The sequence below is a fragment of the Hypanus sabinus genome, chromosome 26, assembly GCF_030144855.1.
Source record: "Hypanus sabinus isolate sHypSab1 chromosome 26, sHypSab1.hap1, whole genome shotgun sequence".
NCBI lineage: Eukaryota > Metazoa > Chordata > Chondrichthyes > Myliobatiformes > Dasyatidae > Hypanus > Hypanus sabinus.
The window spans coordinates 17,281,663-17,304,752 of record NC_082731.1 but is presented as its reverse complement, the minus strand read 5'-3'; the positions used below and the strand labels follow the sequence as shown (position 1 = coordinate 17,304,752).

Genomic DNA, 23,090 nt, shown 5'->3' with positions numbered 1-23,090 from the left:
ATTTGCCTTATTTCTATAGACTCCAAGTCCCTCCTGAGTAAATACAGAAGTAAAGAATTAATTTAAGATCTTCCCCATCTGTTCTGGCTCCACAGCTAGATTTCCATTCTGGTCTCCCAGACGACCAATTTTCTCCCTTGCAATCCTTTTGCATACATGTCTGTGGAATCTCTTCGGATTCTCCTTCACCTTGCCTGCTGGAGAAACTTCATGCCTTCTTTTAGCCTTCCGAATTTCTTTCTGAAGCGTTCTGTTACATTTCTTGTACTCCATAAACACCTTATTTGTTTCTACTATAACTGCTATGCACCCCTTTTTCCCCTCTTAACCGGGTCCCCAATATCTCTTGAAAACCAAAGTTCTCCACATCCGTTATCAGACAGGCTCACACAAGCTTCGTCCTCTCAACATTCTGCTTTCCAAGGCCTAGCACTTGCCAAGTACACCTGAGCCAAAAATCAGCCCGCCCCAGCCCACACTTGCCAGGTTATTTCTGATACCATCAGAATTGGCCTTTCTCCAATTGAGAATCTCAAACCACGGAGCAGACCTGTTTTTCTGCATATTTACTTTGAAACTGACGGCATTGTGGTCACTGGATACAAAGAGCTCCCCTCCACAAACTTCTGTCTCCTGCCCTGGCTCATTTCCCAATAGCAGATCAAGTATTGCCTGCTATCTTGTTGGGACTTCTACGTGCTGGAGGAGGAAATTTTCATGAACGCATTTGACAAACTCTATCCAGTCTAGTCCTTTTATACTGTGGGATTCCCTTTCACTGTGGGGAAAGTTAAAACTGCCTACTATCACCACTTGCAAGTGTCTGCGATGTCTCTTCTAAATTTGCAGAACACTGGGTTGACTATAATATAATCCCATCAACGCCGTTCTGTTACAAGGGGGCGTTGGGGGCAGACCCCAGTGCAGGACGCAGGCACGGAGATAGACTTGGACTTGACTTGGAAGTCAGAACCAGGACTTGGACTCGGGACTCGGACACAGAGTCTGGACCTAGACTTGGACTTGGACTCGGAACCTGGACTTGGGCTTGGACTCTGGGCTTGAACTTGGGCTCGGACGCAGAGCCTGGACTTGGATTTGGACTGGGACCAGGACTCGGAACGACAAGGCGACAGTTCATTTGAGCAGAGGCGGACGGCCTGCCGACTGAGCTGGATACAAGACCATGAAATCCAAACCACGGCAATCCATTCGAATCGGCTCGGAGAAGCGGCCACCGGCCAGCAAGTCTCAGCTGGCCATGGACACAGCAGAATTTGTACCTCTGCCTCGGAGTGGTGGCAAACGGCCGGCAAGTCAGCTGGACACATAGCGGAAAACGACCGAATCCACAAAGCACTCCGAGTACCGGAGCCACTTAGAGTCCACGGTGAACGGGGACCCAAATCGGGCACTACTGCCCCTGCTCAGGCGACGGTCCAGCACCGAGTAACTGTAAGCCGGAGTTTTTATGCTGCCGGCTCGGATGGGAAACAGGGGCCTTAATCAATGCACCCGATGGACCACGGGGAAATAACTGGAATGAGGAGTCAGCCGACCGGACCATGACACGTTCTGCTCTCCTCATTCCTCAGTTCTACCTATAAAGCCAGACTAGTCTAGCTGTCTGGTCTGAGCACTCACTTGACTCTTGGCCAGCCCTCCCCCTGTAGTCACCACCACTCGATCACGTCTCAAATAACAGAACCCCCGAACAATGAGCTGTCAGTTCTGCCCTTCCGAGATCCAACTCTGGCTAATGCCTACAAGGTGATAATTCCACATACTGACCCCTGGCGTATCTTATCCACTTTCCCTACCATGATGGGTTGGGGAAGTGGTCCTCCCAGGGACGGACAAGAAAGCGATTTCCCCAGAGACGGCGTGGTGTGTCAGTGATGGGAAGGAGAACCAGGAGTTCCAGACTGTGGGGGCGGGGGGGGGGGGGTGTACCACAGACGTGCTGGGACAGAGGAGGAAAACAGGGGTGTTGCACAGATCGAAAGAAGGGTTGGGGGGGGAGGGTCCCAGTTTGGGTGTGAGGGTCGGGTGTGGGATACAGAAGATAGATGGGAGATTCCCCAAGAAGGAAGGGTGTTAGAAGAGCAGAAAGGGGGCATCCTCACAGTGGGTGGGGGCGTTGTGGGAATGGATGAACGGTGAATCTCAGAAAAGGGGACATATCAGATACAGGGGTGCAAGAGGACGTCCCGGGAATGTGAGGGAGTGGACGGGTTGGGTGCAGCATCCCAGAGCTCGGAGATGATTGGATACGGGCGTTGCAGAGAAGGAAATAGGGTGTGGTGGGTAGGGTACATGGCTGAGATGGGGTTGAGAGGGTGGGGAAGGGGTCTTCTAGAGATGAGGGGAAGGAGGACTGTGAAAAGGGTCGTAGGAGCAATCAAGGGTGGAAAAGGGTTCTCATAGACTAGGGAGGGAAGGAAGGGCGAATGGGGCATCATAAAAGATCTTAGTGGGAGGTGGGGATGTGAGCGCCCTAGAGAAGTTGGAGCGGAGTTCCAGAGATAGGAGAGGGGTTAGGGCAGGTCCCACGAGAGGAAGTGGTGGGGCGATGATGTGACTGTGGAGTGCCGCGAGGTGATGGGTGGGGTACGGGGGAAGACGGGTTGAGTGTGGGGAAGGGGCGAGGTGGGTGTTCCAGAGGTGGATGAGAAGGTGACTAGGCGTCCCAGGCACTCGGTGGCTGTGGGGGAGGGGACGGCATTCTAGGGAATGGTCAGAAGGGGCTCCCCAAAGAAAGAAGCGGAAGGGGGGGGGGAAGTGGGGTAACGCAGTGGAAGAGTGATGGGGTAGGGGCAACCCAGAGATTAAGGTGGGAGGAGGCATGGAGGAAAGGGTGTACCGCAGAGAATGGAGAGGTGCGGGGAAGGGGACGACCCAGAGGTGGGAAGCTCGAAAGGGCAGAATCCATCCATAGGCGGTGGGGAGAAATAGACACTGGTGCCAGGTGCACCGAAACTTCATCTGCAGCTCGATGACCCTCGCCTCGTATGGGAGAATGAGGAGCTGATAGACAGGAGCTACAGGAAGGTGGTAGGAGGAAAGTAACTGTCAGAAGCAGGAGGGGAAATGCACAGTTAGTGCAGAGTACACCTGTGGCTGTTCCCCTCGATAATAAGTACTCAGCTTTAGATACTATTGCGGGGTCGACCTTTCGGGGGGGGGGGTGGGGAGCCACAGAGACGGGGTCTCTGATACTGAGTCTGGCGCTGTGGCTCAGAAGAGGACTGCAGAGTTGAAAAGAGATTCCATAGTCGGAGGAACACAGATGAGATTCTGTGGGCGCGGTAGAGGTACCCGGATGTTGCGTTGCCTCCCTTTGCCTGAGTCAAGGATGTCTCGGATCAGGTCCTTGGCATCCTCAAGGGGGAGGGTGAGCAGCTATGGGACATACTGGCACCTGTGACATAGCTAGGTAAGGTGAGGGAGTCCTGAGGTGAGATTTTAGGGAGCTCGGTAGAAAGGTGAGAAACAGGACCTCCAGGGCAGTAATCTCTGGATCGCTGCCTGTGCCACGGTCAGTGAGGGTAGGAATGGAGTCATCTGGCTGGTGAATGCGTGGCTGAGGAACTGGTGCAGGGGGTAGGGGTTCAGATTTACCGGCCAATGGGATCTCTACTTCGGAAGGTAGGATCTGTTCAATAGCGACGTTACACCTGAACCCAGTGGAGGGGGGGGGGCTGTGGGGACAATACCCTTGTAGGGAAGTTTTCAAGAGTTGATCAGGAGGGTATAAATTAATTTGGCAGGGGGATGGATGGGAACCGGATTCATAGTGTGAGGATAAGGTTGACAGACAAAGGCTGATGATAGAGAAACATTGCAGTCAACAGGATGAGTTGCAATGTAAAAGGCGGGCAAAACCAGGAGGGCGAATACAGGACTGAAGTATGCAGGATATGGGAAAAGGTCGATGAACATTGAGCACAGTTACAGACTGGCGGTTTTGACACTGTGGGCATCACTGAATCGTGGCTGAAAGGAGATTATAGCTGGGATCTGAAAGTCTGGGGATACACATTGCATCGAAACGACAAGCAGGTAGGCAGAAGGGGGTGGCTTGGCTCCGCTGGTTAAAAAAATAAAGGAATTCATTCAAGAGATGTGACATGGAAGGTATTGAATCGCTGTGGGTAGAGCTAAGGAACTGCAAGGATAAGAAGGGTAAGAGATAGAAAATGCATGCTAAACGCTCAATTTTACAATAGTCACAGGGGATTTCAATACACTGGTAGATTGGGAAGATCAGTTGGTTCTGGGTCTGGAATCAGATTGGTGCTGGGAATGCCTATGAGATGGCCTGTTAGAACAGCTTGTAGTTCAGCCCACTTGGGGATCAACTATTCTGGAATGGGCGTTGTGCAATGAAATGGAGAGATTAAGGTAAAAGAACCCTTAGGGACAATTGGTCATAACATGATCGAATTTACCCTGAAATTTGAGAAGGTGAAGCTGAAGTTAGGTGTGTCAGTATTACAGTGAAGTAAAGGGAATAACAGAGGCACGAGAGAGGAGAGAGGCCAGAATTGATTGGAAAAGAACACTGGCAGGGATGACAGCAGAGCAGCAATGGCTGGAATTTCTGGAAGCAATTCGGAAAGCACAGGAAATGTACATCCCAAAGAGGAAGAAGTATTCGAAAGAAAAGATGACACAACCATGGCTGACAAGAGATGTCAAAGCCAACATAAAAGTCAAAGTGAGGGCATATAATAGAGCAAAAATTAGTGGGAAGTTAGAGGACTGGGAAACTTAAAACCCAACTAAGACTAAAGCCAAAAAAGTCATTAAGAAGGGAAAGATGGAATATAAAAGTATGCAAGTCAATAATATTAAAAAGATAACCAAGTGTTTATTCAGATATATAAAGTGTAAAAGAGAGATGAGTGCTGGAAAATGATGTTGGAGGGGTCATAGTGAGGACAGAGAAATAACGGACGAACTATAAACGAGTATTTTGCATTAGTTTTCACTCTAGCAGTATGGTGGAAGTTTGAAAGTCAGCAGTCAGAAGTGTGTAACGGTGTCATTACTAGGGAGAAGATTCTTGGGAAAATGAAAGGCCTGAAGGAAGATGTGTCTGCTGGACCAGACGGTGTACACCCCAGGGTTCAAAAAGAGGTGGCTGAAGAGATTGTGGAGGCATTAGTAATGATCTTTCAAGAATCTTTGTATTCTGGAATGGTTCCGGAAGACTGGAAAATTGCAACTGTCATTCAATCCTCAAGAAGGGAGAGAGGCAGAAGAAAGGAAAGAATAGGCCAGTTAATCTGACCTCAGTGGCTGGGAAGAAATTGGTTTTGTGAATGATGCAGTTTCAGGGCACTTGGAGAAATATGCTAAAATTCACCGTGGTCAGCAAGGGAAGATCTTACCCGCGTAACCTGTTGGAACCCTCTGAAGAAATAGCAATCAGGAGAGACAAAGGGGAATCAGTTGAGGTTGTCTACTTGGATTCTCAGAAGGCCGTTGATAAGGCAAGTTAAGAGTCCAGATTCAGATTCAGTTTATTGTCATTTAGAAACCACAAATGCAATGCAGTTAAAAAATGAGACAACGTTCCCCCAGAATGATATCACAAAGGCTCCCAGCAAAACAGACTACACCAGAAAATCCACATAACGTTTGGCAATCCCCAGTCCAGAGTCCGGAGAGGCTGCTGCGTATTAACATCGCGCTACCATCTTAGGACATTCCCCGGAACGGAGCTCCAAATCCCCGGACAAAACAAGACCAAAAACTAAAGCTATAAGAACTGCACAAAACCACATAGTTACAACAGAGCAAACAATAGCATAATTGATAAAAAACAGACCATGGGCACAGTAAAAATTGTCCAAAGATGTTAAAAGACTATAAGTTCAAAAGAAACCACACAGTTTCCACAAGTGCTGAGGATCCCGATAGACTCGCCATCCCATGCAGGCGGCAGAAGGGAATACCCCCGCTATGGACTTCCACGGTGCCGTCGGACTCATCCTTGCAGACGCAACACACAATGAAAGCTCCGTCGAACCCAGCGTCGCAGACGCGACACACAGTGAATGCGCCCTGACCGCAGCGGACCCTGAGTCCGTCAAACCTCCGAGACCCCGACACAGCTTCTCCGAGCACCATCCTCTGCCGAGCGTATTAAGACGCCCCCGCCATCGGCAACGCGACCCCGAGGACTGGGGGCCCATGGCATACAGGAAAGTTGCTCGACTGTTTAAAGCTTTGGCTGATTGGCAAGTGGCAGGGTAGAAATAAAGGAAGCCATTTCTGGTTGACTAGCGTTGTTCCACGGGGTTCTGTGCTGCGACTGCTTCTTGTGTTGTTATTTGTGAATGACTTGGATGGTGGAGTTGATGGCTTTGTTGTGAAGTTTGTGGATAATGTGAAGGTGGGTGGATGAGGCAGGTAGTTTTGTGGAAGTAGGGAGGCTACAGAAGGACTGAGACAAATTAGGAGAATGAGCGTAGAAAAGGCGGATGGAATATAGTCGGGGAAGTGTATGGTCATGCAGTTTGTCGGAAGAAATAAAAGTGTGAGATAACTTTCTAAATGGAGATAAAATGCAAAATATCTGAGGCGCAAGGGTACTCGGGAGTCATTGAGCAGGATTTCCTGAAGGTCGAGTCGGTGGTGGGGAAGACAAATGTGACGTCAGCATTCATTTCAAGAGGATGAGAATATAAAGGCAAGGATGTGATGTTGAGGCTTTATACAGCACTGGTGAGGTCTCACTCGGAGTGTTGTGAGCAGCTTTGGGCCCCTCATCTTAGAATGAATGTGCTGAAACTAGGGAGGGTTCAAAGGAGGTTCATGAAAATGATTCCAGAATTGAACAGGTTTTCAATGAAGAACGTTTGACAGCTCTGGGCCTGTATTCGCTGGGGTTCATAAGAATCAGAGTTGATCGAATTGAAATCTATTGAATGTTAAAAGGCCTCGATAGAGTGGATGTGGAGAGAATATTTACCATGGAGGGAGCCTAGGGCCAGAGGACACAGCCTCTGAGGGGATTCCTTTTAGAATGAAAATGAAGAGGAATTTCTTCAGCCAGAGAGTGGTGAATCTGTGGAATTCATTGCCACAGGCTGCTGTGGAGGCCGAGTCTTTATGTGTATTTAAGGCAGAGGTTGAAGGTTTGATTGGCCAGGCGTGAAGAGATACGGGGAGAAGACAGGAGATTGGGGCTGCCAGGGAAAATGGTTAAGTCTTTATGCAATGACTGAGCAGACTCTACAAGCCAAATAGACTAACTCTGCTCCTATATCTATGGTCTCATTTGGAGGGGTTGTTGGGGAAGGAGGCACCCCAGGGCTCAATAAAGAAAGGCCAGATTGGTTCAAGCTGACGGGAAGTCGACAGTAACTCACATAACCACGCGTCGTCAGTGGTGTGCAGAAGAGTATCTTCAAACGCTTAACATGTCAAACTTCGAACTGGATGGGCGAAAGGAGACGGAGGCCATGAACACGTCTTCAGTGACCACTTTATTAGGTACCTAATGAACTGATCTCTGGGTCCATTCCCACAAGCCGCCCTGGAGACCAACTTGTTTAAAGCAGAGGTTGATCGGTCCTTGATTATTAAGGGAGAAGCCAGGAGAAAGTGGCTGAGAGGGAAAACAAATCAGCCATCATCAAACGGCAGAAGAGATTCGATAGTCCAAGTGGCCTAATTCTGCTCCTCTGACCTGTTTTATTCACAGCGGTATGCAGAGCTGGGGATAGACGATGGGTGGTGGGGAAGGGGATCCAGAGACGAACGATAGAAAGGCAGGGATTGAGGCTCTCCGAGCCGGTGTCGTGGGGGGGGGGGGGGGCTAAGCTTGGGAAGGAGAGCTGAAGTGGGTGTCAAATATTTGGGGGGGGCAATATTGCCTTACAGAGAGGGGTTTGGGTAAGGGGAAGAGGACATCACAGAGACGAGTATTGGAGGGGCAGAGTGGGTCCCAGTGATGCGGGGAAGGGGTTGGAATGGGAGCGGCGTGCCAGGGAAGGGTGGTAGGTGGGAGACAGTGTGAAGAAAGGATTGATGGATACGGAGAGGCTGGGGGAGGGAGGGGATGAGGGAAGCATGGGGGTGGGGTGGGAAGGAGGAGAGGCAAAGTGGTGCAAGAAAGTATGTAGTGGGATGGATGGAGTGAGGGATGGGAGGGAAGGGGGACGGTGGAAGAAAGAGAGTGGTGGAGGGAGGGAGGGGGTGGGGTGGAGAGGAACAGGATGGAGAGTGGGAAAGAGCAAAGGAGAGAGGGGATGGAGTGAGAGAGGGAATCGAGTAAGAGAGAGAGAGCAAATGGTTAAGAGAGAGGGAGGTAGAAGGGGACAGTGGTGTAGGGTGGGGTGGAATGAGGGTGAATGGAGAATGATGGACAGGGAGAGGGAATGAGGGGTGAGGTTGTGAGCAGGGATGGTAGGATGGAGGGGCGGGAGGCACAAGGAAGAGTGGGGCAGAGAGGGGAGGGGGAGGTAAAGAGGGTGTGAAAAAAGTGAGAGGGACAGATTGTGGAGAGGGTGAGTAAGCCGGTGCGAGTTGGAAGGAGGGAGGAAGGAAGGGTAAGTGGGGGATTGAATGGATACGAGAGAAGGGCTGGGGAAGAGGGTAACAGGGGACATTGGGAAGGACGGAGAATGGGGGAATGTTTCAAGAGCAGGGCGGGGGGAGGAATGGAAAAGGCAGGTGGAGGGAGGTAGGGATGGGTGGAGGGTGAGGGGGAGGTAAGAGGTGATTGAGAGGGTGAGGAGTGTCAGGGGATGAGGAATTGGTCGGTCAAGTGGAGAGAGGGATAAGGGTAGCAGGGGCAAGGTGAGGGAGCGAGGAATGGAGGGGGAGGATGGAAAGAGGGATGTGGGAGAGGGAGAGGGCTGAGATCAAGGGGAGGGTGGCAATTAGTTTTTGAGGGAGATTGGTCAAATTTAAAGGAGCAGCGGAAGACCTGAGAGCTCGAGCAAGATTATGAAATGAAATGAAACATCTGTGAAATAGTCAGGTCCCACGTTGAGAGCTTTAAAAACAAGTCGGAGAACTTTAAAATTAACTCTACAAGATACGGGCAGCCAGTGGGGAGTGGTCAGGATGGGAGCCATATGCTCCCTCATTTTGGTTTCAGTTAAACGTCCAGCAGTGGTGGTTTAAATGAATTGAAATTTGTCAATAGATTGCTTTGGAAGGCAATAAAGGCGTGAATTAATTTTACAACATAATTACGCAACAAGCACCCGATGTGCCAGCATCCGGGGTTCAGACGCTCTGACTCTCCGGAATATGGATAGCTGGGGCTTTAATGATTCCGCCCCACCCCACTGTTTGCTGTCATGTTTTGCCAACAGGATTTTAATATTTAAAGAGCAGCTGAACTATGGATCGGTGCTCAATCATCAGCTCAACTTTGGGTTCTCATCTAGCGTCCAGTTTAGAAGCCCGTCTCTCTTCCAGTCTCGTATCGTGCCCCGATTCTAGTCTCGTATACTCCAGCTCTTGGGTCCTGACCAAGCAGCAGTCTATCTCGCCTGGGTCATCTTGTCACACGTGCCTTTGCAGTATCTCTTAATTGCTCTGGCCACTTTCTAGATGTGGGATTTTAAATTCAAACCTGAATCAAGGTTAGCACCCAGGCTTTTTAATTCTGATTTTACAGGGGGAGCCAAGTTCCCAAGTTCATCAAGAAGTTTATCTCTTTTGGCTTTGGGACCAACTAAAGGTATTTCAGTTTTATCTTCATTTAGATTTAGGAAATTATTGCCCCTTCACATGGAGAAATAAATTACCACTGAACTGGAAATAAGTGCTAAATTCCCCACTGCATACCCCTTCAGCAGTGACGATTAAGGATAAGGGGAACATCAGAGCTCTGCAGGAAAAACAAGGGAAACATCTGTGGCAGCCGTTAAGATAGCCTGCAGCTAAAGTGAGCAAGGTGCTTGGAAGAAATACTCATTTTGTAACCACGGAGCAGACCAAAGCAGGAGAAAGGAGATGCACACACTTTCCATCAGACAATAACTGTAACTAAAACCAAGACTCTACCTGAATGAGCAACTCTGACAAAAACTACCTTGCCACTTTCCAACAGATTAAAAAGAACTGAAGGAACACCTATTATGTAATTTTGCTGGTGATTACCACCTATAAAAATGTATCATGATTGGTATTCTATATAACCAAATAAGGGATTTAAAGCACAAGGTTTTAGTTGGTCAATATCGATATAAAATTGACAACTCTGAGCTGAAGTTTCAGAACAGTTCGGTGACGGGGGCCGGACCATAGTCCCGGTGCACAAGTAAATAAAGTTTGAAGGAAGAGCGAGCCCAAGTTGTGGGAGACCAGGTGATCGGTGAGGTCACTCCACCCAGAGCGGTGACCGTCACGACAGGGACAGACTGAGGGGAGCGGCAGGGATGGATTGAAGGGGAACAGAGAGAGAGACAAGAACATCACTACAGGGACAGACTGAGGGGAGCGGCAGGGATGGACTGAAGGGGAACAGAGAGAGAGAGAGAGAAGAACATCGCTACAGGGTGGTGGGACAGGAAGAACCAGATGGGCGGAATAGCCTCTCTACCATGCACTGAGTTTGCAGCAGAGTCAGGAAGGATCTGAAACGCAAGAATTAAAATTGAACTGGTTTATTCATCACAGATTCAAGATATTAAACTCCAGTCAAATTAAATCCAATGTCAACAAACCAAACCCATACTCTGCCCAGAGACCAACATTCTGTTCCACGTGTGACGCAGAGCAGCAATCTGACACCAACACTCACCAACGAACTTGCAGCTGAACTCACCAAATGTGGGGGTTAAAAATTCAATGAGTTACTTAACTGCCTCCCCTGTGTGAATTTAGTGGTATTTCAGCAGGTGGGATGACTGAGGAATTCCCTTCATTCATTTAAAGCAGCTGAAAGGCCCCTCCCAGCTCTGATGCCTGAATAAATCTGATATATGTGTGTCCAGAGTTCCAAACCCTGCCCCCTACTGACCCATCTCTGGTTTCCGACCCTGCTCAATTGAACATCCAATCAATGATTCCCCGGACTGCTTTCAGGCTTCAGAGGGCAGTGGAGCATTGTAACAACCCAGCTGTGTGACACACAACCCTTGGTAAATCCGGAAAATGACCCATTACGCTGAAAAGAGCAGGGAAGGAGTTTAATAATCAACGTCATTCTACCTCAGCCCAGAGATTATGCAGTGTAGGCTCTTGTCGATCTTCGAGCCACGTCACCCCAACAAACCCAATTGACCCTGAGCGAATCACAGGACAATTTTCAATGATCAATTAACCTACTAACCGGTATAATCTTTGGACTCTGAGAGGATACCTGAGCCCCTGGGGAACATTCCAAGTATTCCACGGGGATTATCTCAGATATAATTGCACTGACCTTGTCCTCATCAGTCTGTAGAAAGTCTCCCAGTGAATTTCCTTGAAGTAAGATATTCAAGAGAAAGCTCTTCACTCACAGAGTGGTGTCAATTTGGAACCCATCGCCACAGGGAGGTGAAGAGCAGGGATAGATATAAACGCCCTGTGGTGGAATAGAAACACTGTCAGGGTCCAACTGGGCTGAGTTGACACGCTATTTAACACTGGTTGTATTGTGAATTCACTTAATGCCCAAAATAAGTTTAAAATAATTTCAAAACTGGTTTATTTGTCATAGATCCAGAATATTAAACTCCAGAACCATTAAAGGTCAATGTCAGAGGAAGCAACTCCTCCCATGTCCACTGACCAGGGTGCAGAACTGGGTGGGACGAGCAGGGGCAATAATAGCAGTCTAACCTGAATTGTCGCTGCTGAACTTGCCTCTGCATTCAGCCAGTGTGTTGGCTAAACATCCAGCATGTGTACACAGAGAGGATCACAAGGCTGGATGATTGACTCAATCACTTCCCACATTCAGTGATCTCCCCCCAGAGTGAACTCGCTGGTGGGCTTGCAGATGAGATAACTGAGTGAATCCCTTCCCACCTTCACAGCAGGCGAACAGCAACTCCCTAGAGTTAACTTGGTGTCTCAATGGAGTGGATGAATTACTGAATTTCTTCCCACTGTATGGGCAGGACAGTCTCTCCCCAGAATGAACTGACTGGTGTGTCTGTAAGTGACTTGACTGACTGAATGAATCCTTTCCCACATTCAGAGGTGACCAGTCTCTCCCGTGTGTATGCATTGGTGTTTCTGCAGGTTGCCTAACTGAGTAAAACTCTTCCCACATTCAGAGCAGGCGAACGGTCTCTCCCTGTTATGAACCCGCTGGTGTGCTTTCAGATCAGATAATTGAGTGAATCCCTTCCCACATTCAGAACAGGTGAACGGCCTCTCTCCAGTGTGAACTCGCTGGTGTTTCTGCAGATTGCATAATTGAGTGAACCCCTTCCCACATTCAGAGCAGGTGAACGGCCTCTCCCCGGAGTGAACTCGCTGATGGTTCATCAGGCTGAATGACTGAATGAATCCCTTCCCACAATCAGAGCAGGTGAACGGCCTCTCTCCGGTGTGAACTCGCTGGTGTTTCTGCAGATTGGAGAACTGAGTGAATCCCTTCCCACAATCAGAGCAGGTGAACGGCCTCTCTCCGGTGTGAACTCGCTGGTGTTTCTGCAGATTGGAGAACTGACTGAATCCCTTCCCACAATCAGAGCAGGTGAACGGCCTCTCCCCAGTGTGAACTCGCTGGTGCCTCACTACAGTCGATGAGTCAATGAATGTCTTCCCACATTCAGAGCAGGTGAACGGTCTCTCGCCGGTGTGAATGCGTTGGTGCACTTGCAGATGAAATAATCGAGTGAATCCCTTCCCACACTCAGAGCAGATGAACGGTCTCTCCCCAGAGTGAACTCGCTGGTGCTTCATCAGATTGGAGGAGTTACTGAATTTCTTCCCGCACTCAGAGCAGATGAACGGTCTCTCCGCAGTGTGAACTTGCTGGTGTTTCTGCAGATTAGATGACTGCGTGAATCGCTACCCACAGTCTGAGCAGGTGAATGATATCTCCCTGCTGTCAATTCATAAAGTCAGATGTCAGATGTGGTGAATCCTCGCACAGTCAATGAAGAGCTGATCTCCAGTGATCCGATCTGTTGTGTTCTCAGCACCCCGGTTCCACCGGATTTCACTGAGGGTCAACAACTGATACACTGGTGCTACAAAGGAAATATCTGTCTTCTTCGTCAATAACTGGGTGCTTTACCAGGTTTCACTCCAGGTGGGTTTATCCAAATCTCATAGAGCAAGCGAACGGCCTCTCCCCCACGGGTTCGGATTCTACTCGCTGGGACTGGTGTGTTGTCTTCTTCAGCTTCGCTTCCACCACACTCACGGGCGAACGGTGCTCAGGTGATGGCCGATAGAGCAGATCGAATTGTTGTGCTTGAGATTGCCGAACACAAATCCTGTGCATTTTCTGTCCTGTGAAAAGATTTAGAAAAGACATCAATGAGTGAAGGACAGCATTTCCGATGAGACATTTCTGCCTGCCTTCAGTTGTCACTGAGCTCAGTTTGTCTCTCTCCATCAGTAGAACGTTAAAGTTCTGGCCACGTTGCACTGGCCTACCAGGAGCACATAATATTTGTAGGACTCTGCCACACACACACAAGATGGAGGAACTGAGCAGGCCAGGGGACATCAATGGAAAAGAGTAAACAGTAGGCAGTTCCCGTTCAGACACTTCAGTAGGACTGGAAAGGAAGGGGGAGTAAGTCAGTATAAGAAGGTGGGAGGAGGGGAGGAAGAAGTACAAGGGGGCAGGTGAAAGGTGAAACTGGGAGGGGGGAGGGGTGACGTTGATTGCTGAAAGAGTTAACAGCAGTAGAATTGGAATCAGAGTAAGAATTAATATCACTGGCATGTGTTGTGAAATTTGTCAACTTTATGGAAGCTGTACAATAAATGTCCTGATAAATACCGTAACTACAGAGAACAAAGAAACATTAGGTTTATATATGTCTATTATATGGTTAAGCTAAAACAAGGGTAGTGCAACAAACAAAAATTAAAAGTAGTGAGGTGGTGTTCACGGGTTCAATGTCCATTTGGGAATTGTATGGCAGAGGGGAAGAAAGTGTTCCTGAATTGCTGAGTGTGTGCCTTCAGTCTTCCTGGTGGTAACAGTGTGAAGTGTTCATGCCCTGGGTGATGGAGATTCTTAATCATGGACGCTGCCTCCCGAGAGCAGTGTTGCTTGAAGATGTCTTGCGTATTATGGAGGCTAGTACGCAAGGTGCAGCTGACTAAATTTACAAGTTTCTGTGACCTACTCTGATCCTGTGTAGTAGCACTCCCCACCATACCATCTGGTGACGCAGCCAGTCAGAAGGCACCCCATAGTCCATTTGCAGAGGGGTTTTAGCTGACAGACCAATTCTCCTCAAACTCCTAATGAAATATAGCCACTGCCTTGCCTTCTTTACAACTGCATCCATATGTTGGGACCAGGTTTGGTCCTCGGAGATCTTGACACCCAGGAACTTGAAATTGCTCACTCTCTCCACTTCTGATCCCTCTATGATGATTGGTTCATGTTCCCTCGTCTTACCCTTCCTGAAGTCCACAATCGGTTCTTTGATCTTAATGACATTGAGTGCAAGGTTGTTGCTGTGATAACACTCAACAAGCTGGTCTTTTGATGACTGTTTTGATGAAGTTTTCTGATGACTCTGCCATAGTTGGATGCATCAGCAAGGGAGATGAGGCTGAGCACAGGGCTACAGTGGGAAACTTTGTCACATGGTGCGAGCAGAATCATCTGCAGCTTAATGTAAAAAAGACTAAGAAGCTGGTGGTGGACCTGAGGAGGGCTAAGGCACCGGTGACCCCTGTTTCCATCCAGAGGATCCGTGTGGACATGATGGAGGATTACAGATACCTGGGGATACGAATGGACAATAAACTGGACTGGTCAAAGAACACTGAGGCTGTCTACAAGAAGGGTCAGAGCCGTCTCTATTTTCTGAGGAGACTGAGGTCCTTTAATATCTGCCGGACGATGCTGAGGATGTTCAATGAGGCTGTAGTGGCCGGTGCTGTCATGTTTGCTGTTGTGTGCTGGGGAAGCAGGCTGAGGGTAGCAGACACCAACAGAATCAACAAACTCATTCGTAAGGCCAGTGGAACTGGACTCTCTGATGGTGGTGTCTGAAAAGAGGATGCTGTCCAAGTTGCATGCCATCTTGGACAATGACTCCCATCCACTCCATAATGTACTGGTTAGGCACAGGAGTACATTCAGCCAGAGACTCATTCCACCGAGATGTAACACCGAGCGTCATAGGAAGTCATTCCTACCTGTGGCCATCAAACTTTACAACTCCTCCCTCGGAGTGTCAGACACCCTGAGGCAATAGGCTGGTCCTGGACTCATTTCCACTTGGCATGATCAACATTATTATTTAATTATTTATGGTTTTATATTGCTATATTTCTACACTATTCTTGGATGGTGTGGCTGTAACGAAACCCAATTTCCCTTGGGATCAATAAAGTATGTCTGTCTGTCTGTCTATTTTGCTCCTGTACGTCCTCCTCTCACCAGCTGAGATTCAGCCAACAACGGTTGTTATCAATAGCAAATTTACAGATGCCATTTGAACTAAGCATAACCAGAGTCATGGGTGTAGGGAGAGTAGCGCAGTGAGCTAAACACACATCCCTGTGGTGCACCAGTGTTGATCGTCAGTGAGGTGGGGGTGCTGTTCCCAATCTACACAGACTGCGCTCTTCCACTCAGGATCGCGTTGCAGGGCGAGGTACAGAGCTTTATGATGAGGTGCATTTTGACAATGTATTCTGCACACATCCATTCGAATCTGATAGGAGGAACAGAGAGAGAATCTGACAGGAAGACCATGGAAGAACGGGAAGGAGGAGGAGCACCAGAGGGTGTTAATGGGCAAGTAAGGAGAGAGGACGAAGGAGGAAAACAAGAATGGGGAAACAGTGAGGAAAGGCGGAATGCAATTACCACAAGTTTGGGAAATTGATGTTCATGCCATCAGGTTGGAGGATACCCAGACGGAACAGAAGGTCTTGCTCCTCCAACCTGAGTGTGGCCTCATTGTGGAAGTAGAGGAAGCCATGTCCGAACAGGAATGGGACGTAGAATCAAAATAGTTGACCACTGAGGAGCTCCACTTCTCGTGGCGGATGGAGCACAGGGGCTCAACGAAGCAGTCTCCCGATCTACGTCGGGTCTCACCGATAGAAAGGAGCCCACCAGGAACTGGGTTCCTCCAGCATTATGTGCGCGTTGCTTTGGATTTCCAGCACCTACAGATTTTCTCATGTTTGGTATTTTTAGGACTGCTCTTTGTAGACTTTCTAATTACTCTGACTACCTCACTAGGTAACTAACGGTGGTGAACACATTCAACATTCATCCTATTGAATATGAAGGGGAAATGAACAGACTTACTCAATGTAAATGGTTAATTTTTTTGTTTCGTGGTACAGTATGCAGTAGGCCTATCCAGCCCTGTTAAGAATGTTGCCATAGCAACTCAGCCTCGAATAGCCATAACATAATCACAGGACAATTTACATTGCCAATTAACCTACCCAGTATTCCTAAAGACTGTGAGCGTAAATGGGAGCACTTGGGGAAAACCCATTCATTCCACTGGAGGACGGACAGAGACTCCTTATGGAATGGTGCTGGAATTAAAATGCAAGTCTGGAACACCCCGAGCTGTCACAGTGTTGTGTCCATATGTGACACTTTTATGATGGCCAATTGTTAGCTGGGACAAAGGTGTCTGATATCATTATGTACCCAGGCAGAACAGAACACAACCTGTTCTCATGGGTAAAATAGTCAAAGCAAGAGGAGATAGAGCATGTGTGATTTTGTAAAGAACTAAAGCTGATGCAAGGATTTTTTTTTTCTTTATGCACCACTAATCGACATTTAAATTCACTGGAAGATAGACCAAGTAAATTCTTTTAGGCCTCAGTGTCACTAAGCACCTTGGCTACCGAGACTGGGACATCATTAGACTTATCTCAAAGTTTGCTAATCTACTTGCCTGATCCGGGCCTTAGATATGCTTCAGGAATCAAATTGGAATTATATTTTTGATCCAAGTTCCAAATTCTGGGATTTAGATAGCTGAATCTCAGCAGTGTCTGCCAGCTTTGGTATCAGAGGCAGATCTCAATGATTCACTGTGCTGAGGCTTGGCCAGATGAAGCAGTCAGACCAGAAGGTTTCACAATTTTCAGAAGGGGTTGAACTGTGAACTCTGGTGAAGAAAAGGTAACGGCGTGTGCAGTTTAGTCAACACTCTTTGGTGTATTGACTTGGGGTTTCGTCGACCTCTTGTCCCCCTGACTTAGAACACGCATCAAATAAATGTAGACCATTCGATTTGCCTCGGGAGTTCTCACCTGTGATCCTGACTGCAAATTATGTACCAGCAGCGGCCGACTGTAAGCAAGCACTCAGAGCTCTGCTGAATGCCACCTGCAGGCAGGAAACAGATCGTCTGGACACAGTTCCAACTATAGTTGTTGACCCGTTTGAAGAAAACCCTGCCCAGTTATCACCAGCACATAACCTGTTGCACCAGAGGTCCCAACACCCTAGACCACTGCTACACTATGATAAGGAATGCCTGTCATTCCTCTCACAGACCACGTTCAGGCAAACTGGACCATCTGGCTGTGCTCCTGCTACCTGCACATAAACACCAGCCTAAGAAGAAAGGCACCAGAGATTAAGACAACAAGGAGGTGGTTGCAGGAGGTGGAGGAAAGGTTACAGGATTGCTTTGAGCCAGTGGACGGGGCCGTGTTCAAGCACTCATCTGTGGATCTGAGTAAATACACCGTGGACTCTATTAGAACCGCTGTGGATGAGTGTGTCCCCATGAAATCATTTGTGGTCTTCCCCAATCAGAAGCCCTGGTTGGACAATAAACTCCAGAGTACTGAAGACCTGTGCTGAGAAACAGGCTGGTGTTTTCAAAGATATCACCAACCTCTCGCTCTGGCAGTGTGAGATACCCACCCGCTTCAAGCAGGCTTCACTCATACCGGTGACCTGTCTCAAAGACTATTGCCCAGGTGCTCCTACATCCATTGTGCTTGAATCTTTTCAATCACATCAGCTCCTGCCTGCATGGTGACTGGGATCCGCTCCTACGAAAGCAGCACCTATCACCAGAGCTCCTCAGGACGTGCTCCCTCAGGATGTTCCCACAACCAATGGGCTCACTTTGCAGACTCTCTACCTTGTTACTTCATACTCCACATTTATTGTTATTATATTTGCATTTCAACAGTTTATTGTCTTCAATCCTCTTGCTCTTTCACGGATCCTGTTTACAGTTACTATTCTATAGATCGCTGGCCATGCCCGCAGTAAAAAGGATCTCAGGGTTGTGTATGGTGGCACTTTGATAAATTTAACTTTGAACTTTGCGATGGATCGGCTCCCATTCCCCCGGTCTGCGGATTGGCGGACAAAGCGCTGGGGATAGCAGCCAACATTGCCCCGGAACCCGGAAACCCGTCCACCCATTCCGGTCCCGGGGAGACGGACACATGGCAGAAATGGCGCCAGCAACTCTGTTTATCAGCCAGACATTGCCCGGGGCCCGGGAGCCGATTATGGGGAGAGCGGGAGGTGAAGAGGTGGACAGTCCCGGAGTGTAGCGGTACTGCGCGTTCCGAACAGCTCGGTCCTCCCTCGGACCGCGGGGCCCGATCCCGGTGACACCGCCGCCCCGACCCCCGCTCCTACCTGCCGCCGACCCTCCGGAGCCTTTCGCCCCCGAGCGCATGCGCAGTCTCCCGGCCGAGCAGGCTCCTCTCCGCGTCTGCGCACTCGATCCGCAATTCCCCGACTGCAAGTTCCGAGGTTCGGAGATTTCTGCAAAAGCACCATCGGAAATGTCTGCTCGCCTCTGCAAAATGTCTTAAACCCGGTCAATGTTTTCATGTGGAGGACTCAGCAGCTCTTTTGAAACAGAAAGCTCGCATAAACAATAACCTCGATGTCAGCGATCATCCTGTGTCAAAGTGGGAGTTAACACGCTCACAGTTGCAGAAATAGTTCTTCACCGAATCATCTTCCAAACGTCAATCTTACCTAGTTGCCCTGTCCCCCTATTCGGACTCCCACTTATCTCTCCCTCACCCCGCCACCCTCGCACCCTTCACCCCACCACTTTCTGCCCTCTCAAAGCCCTGCCCTGCGCTGACAACTCTTTGGCTCTCCACCCTGATTCACGGGGCATCAATCTAATTGTTCTCCAGTCTGCTTGCTGACGACAGAGAATAGGGGTGTATTGCAGCAATTATCCGACGTTTTATCTGAATGAATCCCTGCACACAGTCAGAGAGGTGAACGGGTTCTCTGTGGCGTGAACTCACTGATGTGGCTTCAGGCTGGGTGCCTTAACCCATCCCTTCCCACAAACGGAGCGAGTGAACGGCCTCTCCGGGCTTGCAGGTGAGATGACCCAGTGAATCCCTTCCAAAATGAGAACGTGTGACTGAGATCTCACTGCTCTCAACACACTGGCGAATTATCAGGTCAGATCACGAACTCATCCCTCAAGTAAATCAGCCGAGCGCCCGGTCCCCGGTGAAGATACGCTGGTGTACCCGAAGAGAATCGAGGAAAACCAGTGGCAGAAGGTCAGAAGGTATAAAGCGAGTAGAGCAGGGGCTGGCACACAGATCCGCGATGCAGCTGTGCAGACGGTGATTGTGGAGGGGATGTTGTTGCCAATCCCTGCTGACTGGAGTCTGTAAGTGAGGAAATGGAGGATCAGTTGTACAAGGCGGGATCGAGGCCGAGTCCTGCAGATTAGTTTCCAGGCGGTGATAGTGTTAACCCGTAGTCCGCGAAGACCATCCCGATGTCTGCATCTTCACTGTGCAGATGTTCCAGAGCCGAGAACAGAGACAAACACGTGACACCAGCTGTTGACTTGTCGTGACGGGAGGCAAATAGTAGCGGATCCGAGTCACCCCTCAGCAGGAGCTGATACGCTTCATGACCACCTTCATCACCCGTCGCGGTGGACGATCGTCATTGAGGCAGGCTACAGCGTGCGCAGTGGGCACCTGTCTGATTGAAGCCTGTTTGAACCCGCAGACTGTGAAGCCAGCGATGAAATCTTTCCCTTCTGTGCTTGCAAATTCAGCAGTTAATAGCTACCCACTTTGCAAGCCATTATCTGTTAGCCGCCCCTGTTGTGGGAATTCGATAGGGAACATAGCGCAGCGCGCGAAGCCGAGATGTGGTGTTGTCAGAGGAGTCAAGGCCAGGCAGGGAAATACAGGTTAATGAACATCACAGCAACATGATGACGTCAGGTTTGAGTGGCAATCCAACACAGGGGCTGTGTACAAGAAGGGTCGGTGTCGACTTCACCTCCTGGGGAGTCCGAGCTCCTTTGGAGCATTCTGGCCTCTCCTTCACACGTTCTACCAGTCTGTTGTCGCCAGTACAATCCCCTGTCGGGTGGCGTGCGCGGGCAACGTTTCGATGCTCAAAAAGCTGATTAGAAAGGCTGGCTCTGTTACAGGAGTCAAACTGGACACACCGGGGACTGTGGTGATACGAAGGACCCAACAGAAAACCCTGGAAATGATGGACAACGTTTCTCAAACTCTGCATTCCACCTTGGCTGAACAGAGGGGCACTTTTAGTAATAGTCTACGACATCTGCGCTGCTCCAAAGAGCGCTGTATGAGAACATTCTCAACCCTCGGCCATTCGGCTCTGTAATGAGTCAACCCATAGCCGGGGAACCGATGACTCCCCTCCCCCACCCCTGTTAAACAGCTTGAGGTAACTTATTCTTATTATTTGTTCCTTTTCTTCTAATATTTATATATTTGTATATTCGTGCACTTGTTACTGTGACACTGTAATTTTCTGTGGGATCAATGAAGTTTCTCTCTATCCAATTATTTAATATAACGTAATTCATTATCAGGTGCCAAAGCGACACAGCACGGACACAGGACCTTGCCCCGGTGTGTTCCACGCCAGCGGAAACAGGTGACACGGTGGACGATGAACAAGCTGAGCAAAGTTATCAGGGGACCTTTATCAGCGGAGTAACTAGGTCAAGACAGAGCAAGTGGAATTTCACTCATTTAAAAGAAAGATGGCGCAGTTTGGAAAGTCATACACAGCTAGAAACTTCACGCTGCACAGCTGGGCCCCGATGAGTGAACGAAGGGAACAGGGTACACGGTTCCCTGACAATGGAGTCCCAGCTGAAGACGATGGCGAAGAAGGTCTTTAGGACGGTGACCTTCATAAGTCAGAGCACAATTGGGAGGTCATTCCTAACAGATGCTGGTGAGGCCGCACTTGGAGTTCTGCTTACCCTTTACAGGGAAATTCTTACTAAACAGGAAAGGACTTTATTTTTTTATTTGGCTTTGCAAACTTCTCCCTGCAACTCAGGTCCTATACTCCCGGCCACATCTGCGGAAATCTTTTTTTTTTTTGCATTACTTCAGTTTAAGTATATCTGTGCTGGAACAGGGTGATCAAGGTTGTGCACCCTACCCCGAGTGTTGCTTTAAGCAGGTCACTGTTCACGTTCTCTGCAAACAAGCAAACATACCCATGACATCAAAGCCAAGAAAATCAGAATCTGGTTTATTATCACCCTCTTCCAAGGGTTCGTCCAGCTGAAAATGTTTCATCACCGCCCTCCGAGACTGAGATCACAGGGTCATTAGAAGTCAAGTCAAGTCAAGTCACGTTTATTGTCATTTCGACCATAACTGCTGGTACAGTACATAGTAAAAATGAGACAACGTTTTTCAGGACCACGGTGTTACATGACTCAGTACAAAAACTACACTGCACTACATAAAAAAAACAACACAGAAGAAAAACTACACTAGACTAGACCTACCCAGGACTGCATAAAGTGCACAAAACAGTGCAGGAATTACAATAAATAATAAACAGGACAATCGGACAGTACATTGGTGTCAGTCCAGGCTCTGGGTATTGAGGGGTCTGATAGCTTGGGGGAAGAAACTGTTACATAGTCTGGTCGTGAGAGCCCGAATGCTTCGGTGCCTTTTCCCAGACGGCAGGAGGGAGAGGAGTTTGTATGAGGGGTGCGTGGGGTCCTTCATAATGCCGTTTCCTTTGCGGATGCAGCGTGTGGTGTAAATGTTCGTAATGGCGGAAGAGACACCCCGATGATCTTCTCATCTGACCTCACTATCCACTGCAGGGTCTTGCGATCCGAGACGGTGCAATTCCCGAACCAGGCAGTGATGCAGCTGCTCGGGATGCTCTCGATATGTGTGTGTCTGAGTGTGTGTGTGTGTGTGCCTGTCTGTGTGTGTGTTTGTGTGTCTGTGAGTGCGTGTATGTCTGTGTGTGTGTGTGTGTGTGTGTGTGTGTGTCTGTGTGTGTGAGTGTGTGCGTGCGTCCGTGTGTGTGTGTGTGGGTGTGTGTGTCTGTGTGTGTGTGTGTGTGTGTGTGTGTGCCTGTATGTGTGAGTGTATGTCTGTGTGTGTGTCTGTGTGTGTGTGAGTGCGTGTATGTCTGTGTGTGTGTGTGTGTGTGTGTGTGTGTGTGTCTGTGTGTGTGAGTGTGTGCGTGCGTCCGTGTGTGTGTGTGTGGGTGTGTGTGTCTGTGTGTGTGTGTGTGTGTGTGTGTGTGTGCCTGTATGTGTGAGTGTATGTCTGTGTGTGTGTCTGTGTGTGTGTGAGTGTGTGTGTGTGTGTGTGTCTGTGTGTGTGAGTGTGTGTGTATGTGAATGTGTCTGTGTGTGTATGTGTGTCTGTGTCTGTGTGTGTGTGTGTCTGTGTGTGTGTGTGTGTGTGTGTCTCTGTGTGTGTCTGAGTGTGTGTGTGCCTGTCTCTGTGTGTTTATGTGTGTCTGTGTCTGTGTGTGTGTGTGTCTGTGTGTGTGTGTGTGTGTGTGTGTGTGTCTCTGTGTGTGTCTGTGTGTGTGTGTGTGTGTGTGTGTGCCTGTATGTGTGTGTGTCTGTGTATGTGTGAGTGTGTGTGTGTGTGTGTGTGTGTGTGTGTGTCTGTGAGTGTATGTGCGTCTGTCTCTGTGTGTGGGTGTGTGTGTG

General features: G+C 48.9%; 1 protein-coding gene across 4 annotated transcripts; it reads right to left on the bottom strand.

The window, feature by feature from the left end:
• Window positions 1-5,510: 5,510 nt before the first annotated feature.
• Window positions 5,511-18,824, bottom strand: LOC132381647 (zinc finger protein 239-like). 4 transcript variants are annotated; one of them, XR_009508102.1, is made up of 4 exons: window positions 18,761-18,791; window positions 17,404-17,479; window positions 11,399-13,428; window positions 5,511-7,448 (listed from the first exon to the last, which is right to left on the bottom strand). XR_009508102.1 is itself a non-coding variant. In XM_059951239.1 (3 exons), the coding sequence occupies exon 3, from the start codon at window positions 12,871-12,873 to the stop codon at window positions 12,157-12,159; it is 717 nt and encodes a 238-aa protein (XP_059807222.1). In that variant the 5' UTR covers window positions 12,874-13,428; window positions 17,404-17,479; window positions 18,761-18,791; the 3' UTR covers window positions 10,628-12,156. The 4 variants fall into 4 exon arrangements, 2 of the variants coding, with proteins under 2 accessions (XP_059807222.1, XP_059807221.1); XR_009508100.1 differs by lacking the exon at window positions 5,511-7,448 and adding an exon at window positions 7,461-10,607; XM_059951239.1 differs by lacking the exon at window positions 5,511-7,448 and having other exon boundaries at window positions 10,628-13,428.
• Window positions 18,825-23,090: the final 4,266 nt, after the last annotated feature.